The 6,406-nt window shown below is 33.3% G+C and overlaps 1 protein-coding gene across 17 annotated transcripts in view; it reads left to right on the forward strand.

Annotated features, from left to right (window-relative positions):
• The window catches only part of LOC134227627 (capping protein inhibiting regulator of actin dynamics), a 477,592-nt gene extending 471,677 nt beyond the window's left edge, over positions 1-5,915 (forward strand). For all 17 annotated transcript variants that reach the window (XM_062709251.1, XM_062709254.1, XM_062709253.1 and 14 more), the window contains one exon: positions 1,909-5,915. In XM_062709251.1, the coding sequence (XP_062565235.1) occupies positions 1,909-1,925 (17 nt within the window). In that variant the 3' untranslated portion in view covers positions 1,926-5,915. The remainder of the gene's footprint in view (positions 1-1,908) is intronic.
• Positions 5,916-6,406: the final 491 nt, after the last annotated feature.

Here is a 6,406-nt window from a genome sequence, read left to right on the forward strand (position 1 = left end):
AAACAAGGCGAAAAAAGCCCTCCGTCTTGTCTTTGATAACTGAACGAGCGATATATAAACGCTAATCAAGTTGAAAAACCGGAATGAGGGACTCTCGAAGTTGTATTTTTCCGCAGTCCGTACGTTAAACCTACCTACGCTACTAGTGTTCTAGTCTAATTGGCCCTAATAATACGCCCGCATGCAACTAGTTTAACGTACGGATTGCGAGAAAAAAACTTTGATAGTCTCCCATTCTGGCTTTCAACTTGATTAGCCATATTATATTGTGTCTTTATAAAGGATCGAAATACATGGGGAACAAAATTCGGCGAACATTTTCAGGAGCATAACTCGGGATTGGTTTACATGCACATATTTGAGCAACAAAATGAAATATAAAAACAGATGACATAAGGAATCTAGATTCTTTTTCCATTCTGGATTTTATCATAATTGACCTTTCAAAAATTATATCTACCCAAGTAATCAAAACTTCTTTTGAAAATACGTTTCCCGCTTAATCACCTCAGTCAAGCTGGTTAAGCGAAAAACGTACTGTTGAAGGAACTTTTGGTTACTTGGGCAGTTTCATAATAAAAGAGAGAGCGAAAATGAATAAAGCTTCCAATGAATGATTCATTTTTTTATGATTAAATCATTCAACTCTATGATTAAAGATTATGATTAATGATTTATTCATTTTTGACAATGATTAATGATTATGATTAACGATTAAATTAATTTTTGACAATGATTAACGATTATGATTAATGAATAAAACGTTTGGAGTATGAATAACGATTACCGATCGTGATTAAATGTTGACACAATATGTGTATGATTAATGATTAACAATCGATATGATTAATGATTAATGATTATGAATAATCAAATTAAATGAATGGCATATTGATCAATAAAAGTAAACTTTCTAAAAAATTGTGTAATTAAAAGTTATAAAAATTATATGATTATGATTAAAGATTAATGAATAGAAACGATGTATGCACTGATTATTAAAATTGATGATTAATAAACAAGCAAAAAAAAATCATGAATATGATTAGTGATTAATGATTAAATGTAAAAATTTATGATTAACGATTAGTGATTAATGATTGAATCGTATTTTTCGTATGATTATGATTAATGAATAATGATTAAATTACTAATTATTCATTAATCATGATTAAATCTATGATTAATCACTAATGCTCTGGTTTTATTGTTCCAGTCAATTCTTTGACTCATTTAAGGTCAACTTTCCCAAAGAACCCATATTTTTTTAAGTCTCTAACTGATTGGAAAAATCGAAATCAAAAGCTGAAAATGTGCTGCATGTGTGAACCAGCCTGAATGATTGGCCTGATGTAGGTTCAAAATCGGGCGATTGTAAGTCCAAGCTTGAAGTGACAGCACTTTTTAGATTCTTTGTTTTTAATTTTAAAATACATAGTTACAATCGGCAAAAATATGGGTTTATTGGGAAGGTTGGCATTCGTTCGACTAAATGAATTTTAGAATATTTTTGATAAGAAATGTTAATTTCTGAGGTACACCACCTGTTTTTGTTAAATGATTAGGGATATGTTAAACCTTATTTATGCCTTTTTTGTCACAATACCGACGTCAACGCTGGGTAAAAAATTGGGTTTCTTCCTTTCTAGGTAGCATAAAAATATTATGCTTTTCTGTATGATACTAAACACACATTTTTGTATTGCAAATATTTGTCGTTTGCATTCTTCTGTAAATACACTATTTCGCCTTTCATGAATTTCACTTGACGTTCAAATGACTACGAACCCAACCAATTGCAATAAAACCTAATTTCGTGAAGTGATGGTGTCGTTTTCCATAGAATTATTTCTGCTTTGTCATTAATCAAAACACACGATTAACATTTTTTTCTCCCACTTATTTCAGACTTGTCGCTCTTGTGAACGAGTAAATTGAACTAGATTTTAAATTGCGTGCGTGCGTGCGTGATCTACTCATCCCAACTCACGTTTTGAATGCGGCGCAACGCTACACATCTGGACCCCAGAAACGGAAAGGTAACCAAACCGTGTGAGTATCGGAAGCAACGCAACTTCATAGGTAACGCCGCTACTTTAAGAAACTGTAGGTTTCCTATATGGGATCTGTGTGGGCACTTGTGTACAGTTTGTGAGGAAGGATCAAAGAGAACAGAACATAGTAATGCGTGCATGCGTGTGTATGTAAATTGGAAGCTTTTTAGGTTAGGTGTGCGGGAGTTTAGCTGCAAAACTAGTGCTGTACTAAAATGAGACAGAAAAAGTTCGATTAGGAAAACAAAAAAGGCGCTGCTTTGTTGCTTCAGCAGTCCATAGGCATGCGTGCGTACGTTGTATAGGAAATTGTATCCTCACTAGTGGGTGATAAGGAAGCAGGGAAAACGTAAGAAAAATAGAGGAGGTACTAGAATCAATATGAGAGACGGACGGCGATGCGCTGAAAGAGTTGTAGCTAGTTAGATTTTTTTTAATTGGGTGAGCTCGAAAGAGGATTGGCGAATGATCTGAATAATTGAAGGAGGAACGGATGGGACCGTTAAGTCAGGATCTGGAAACATGTATCGGTCGCCGTATGTAAATGGTATTTTCGGTAGTAATGTTTTGGAGTGTATCTTTGTGTAGTAATGGGTGTGAGATTATGAGGTATTATTATATTTTGAAGACTTTTTCAATTAGCGTAGAAATGCCTATATTTACAAATATTTTTTCATATTTTTCAACAAATTCCATATATTTTTTTCAGAAAATATATAAACTTAGAAAGCTTCCATCCAAATTGAATTTTTTATTTTAGTTTGAAGCCAAGTTTCTCAAACTTGGGTTTCATTTTAGGCTACAATGATAAAGCATTATTGTATTGTTTTTGCGCTGTTCAATTATGAATTTAGGTTGCAGAAATTTAAATGCTTATAATAATTTTTGCCGTACAAGGTTTTAGTTCCGGACTGATTCATATTTGAAGGATTTTCAAGCTTATGATCGGAGTTTGATGGGATTTTCGTTCAATAAAAAGTAAACTAGATTCAGAAAGATGCACTTAAGCATCTTTAGGTCTCCAGTTCTTCTTGCGAGTAAAGGCGTAGTGTTTACAATCGGGAGATGGCGAGTTTCCGGATGAGAACCAATCTCGACACCCTGGGCATAGTGTATCCACTGCACTTACCACACAAGATACATACTCATGCAATCGGTGGCAAAGAAAAGCTTTCAATTGATAACTAAGGAAATGCTAATATTGAGTTGAAATTTAGGCTAAGTTCCAGTTGGAATGTAGAGCCATAGAAGAAAACGATTTCAAAACAAAACAATTGAATAAAGTATCATTCAGAAGTTTATGAATCAATTTTGAAAACATAATTTCATAAATAATCTAGTACTACAATTCAATCGATTTGCTACAAAGAAATTTGTGATAGAAATTTCTTAGAGATCTGAACTGATTCTCCTGTTGAGAGAAGATTTTAGATCTAATGCTACAAGTTCTTTGAGATTACGTTGTATGTTCTTGTTCTTCATTCTCGTTTTTTTTCATATTGAAACAAAAGGTCTCAGCAGTGTTCGTATTTGCTGCTATATTTTTTGTTACATTCAATCTGGCATTAAACTATAACATGCGAAGAAAATTTTTTCAACAACGCAATTCGATATCTTATTTTTCCTTTATATTTATGTTTATATTTTTTCATAACGATTTAATATTGAAAAAATCATGGATATGAACTGATTTTCAAAGGTCACACATTTTCGACATTTTTATATTTATCTACACAATCGTGATATGTTAAAGGTAGTTTTACTTACTTAAAAATGTAATTATGTGTGCAGAACATTTCGCTTAAAATTGTAGTTTGATATTTTTGTATCTCGATAGGTTATGATTATGTATAATCTAGTACTTCATTATCAAACCCCCTAAACAACTACACTACATGTTTACACTTACATTTTAAACTTGATCCTGATACCTCTGTTTCAACTGACGATTCCGGTGCCCGCCCACTCGCCGTCAGTAGGTGCTATTTATTAAAAACGTTAAACGAGTGGAGTTTCGAAGAAAAAAATCACCTAGATGTGTTGCAAAAAATCATAGAGCATGCAGAACTTGAATCAAAACAAATCGCAAATCGCTACTGACTGTTGATTGCAATTAGAACAAAAACACTGGAATAAAAATCATTTCACCAATTCAGGATTTACTGCATCTACAAACAATACGAAACAGTTTCAACAATAAAATTCAGATACAATTTGAACGTGCTAATAGAATGGAAACTATTGAAATTACCGAATCAAAGTAATATATTACTATATATTATATAAATGTTGAGAATCGTAAGTCACACTATTCAAACAAATTGATTATTATTATAATTATTGAATTATTACATTTACCAGTTCTTAACAAACACTTCTTGACGTTGCGCAGGAAGTTTCAAAACAGAAAATCCGAAAGAATGTGAAAACAAAATATCAAAACTGAAGAATAGGCCGAAACGAGCCGAGTAAGCTTAGTTTGACTAATTTCTTATATAAGGAAAAAGCGAAAATGCGCGAAAGCCTTTAGTGCAGTGTGTCGCTGAGACTTTAAATACGAGAAATGAAGTTAGAAATGTTTAAACCTAATAAAAATTACTAGTATTCTAATCTGTTAAATTATGTATAAAACACAAGTAAGAAAAAAGAAAACCTACCATTACAATGTAATTTAATGATTACACAACACAAACACACAAAATAAATGTTGGGAGCAATGAACCAACACGAAAACACTAACACTTACACATAAACACTCTAAAATGAATACACACAACACTTGTGTTTAACTACACAGACAAACATATTGAAACGGGAGAAGCATGTAAAGCGCAATTCAACCGCAAACATTGATCGAGCGAGGGAGGTGAAACAAAAAAGTCATTAAAACAAGTTAAATCTACCTTCCGCTCCCCCTAGCATAAGCAATTAACCTCTAGAAAAGCTAAAGACGACGATGACGGTAAAGTTGCAACAACGCGGAGCAGCTTGTAGCACCGTCAACTATTCAAACTTTGATTTTTGATTTTATTCCGCAAAATACCAACAAAGACATGAGAAAATTATCCCGAAAATAACGTGTTAATCAGCTATCACACAAACACACACACTTTCAAAGCTGTTTTAGATCGATGGTTTCGTTTAGTTTAGTACGTTCCATTTTCCATTGCTTACGGGAAGACGCTCCATCCGCAATCATAACCTCAAACACCACTGTTCCAGTTTCTCGCGAAGCAACTGATCAAGCAGGATGTGCTATCGAAGTCCCCTTCATTGAGTGGGTTGAATGTTCTTTCAGAAACTATCCAGAGATTCAGCGAATATATTTTTGAGAATATACGAAAACAGTAAATCAACGGTTGTCCGCTTAGAATTAGATAGTACGAGGCACATAATAATCACAGTCACTGCTTGAGGATAGTCACACACATTTACCATTTATAAAAAGCAAGAGTATTCATCTCAAATAAAAGATAGAATGTTCACAAAAAATTCCTTCGATTAGAATACATGAAACACAATCAGGATATAAAACCATGCAAAATATATTTTCTCATGGTAATTGGGTGGACAATGGCTGAAAGTTATAGCTTTGTGACAAATGGGATATTGAACGGAGGACAGAAAATGGAGCAAGAGCACGGGAAAGGACTTACTCCCGAATAACTAGTTTGATAGTAGACAAAATACAACTGATGATGACTAACTGAGATATGATGAATGAAGATGGAGAAAAGAATAAAAAACAAAGATGATAAAACTGGCTGGACAGAGAAAAGAAGATTAATAATTCTATTAATGCTTGTAATAAATGCTTTATATATAAAAATATATAAAATCAATAAAAACTATTTAAACAAATTTAAGCATTTGTAAATAATCCGAAATTTCTTGGAGTGGTCAAGCAAACTGGATAATGCTTGAACAATGCTCATGGAGGATCATGATGGGTTGCAGATGGAAGATGGAACATGGAGAAGGCAGTATAAATTAAATGAATTGCATCAGCTGTTTGGAGGGTATGCTACTCCGTTTGGTATACAGTCATTTGGCATAAAGCCGTTTGGCATAAAGTCGTTTGGCATAATGCAATGAAAACGATCTTATTTTTAAAAATCATATTCTTTACGCAACTCAAAGCTGGACTTCAACATAGACTTCTTGATATTCACAATAAATAAGGCATCATCAACTCTTTTGCATTATTCCGAACAATCGCGTAATAAAAAAGAAGGAAAGACCTCCCTTTTTGCATTTCACCGAGCAAATGCGGACTTTAAAAGATGGCATCATCAACTCTTTTGCATTATCCTGAGCAATCGCGAATATTAAAAGAAGGAATGATCTTCCCT

The sequence above is a fragment of the Armigeres subalbatus genome, chromosome 3 (assembly GCF_024139115.2).
Source record: "Armigeres subalbatus isolate Guangzhou_Male chromosome 3, GZ_Asu_2, whole genome shotgun sequence".
Lineage (NCBI taxonomy): Eukaryota > Metazoa > Arthropoda > Insecta > Diptera > Culicidae > Armigeres > Armigeres subalbatus.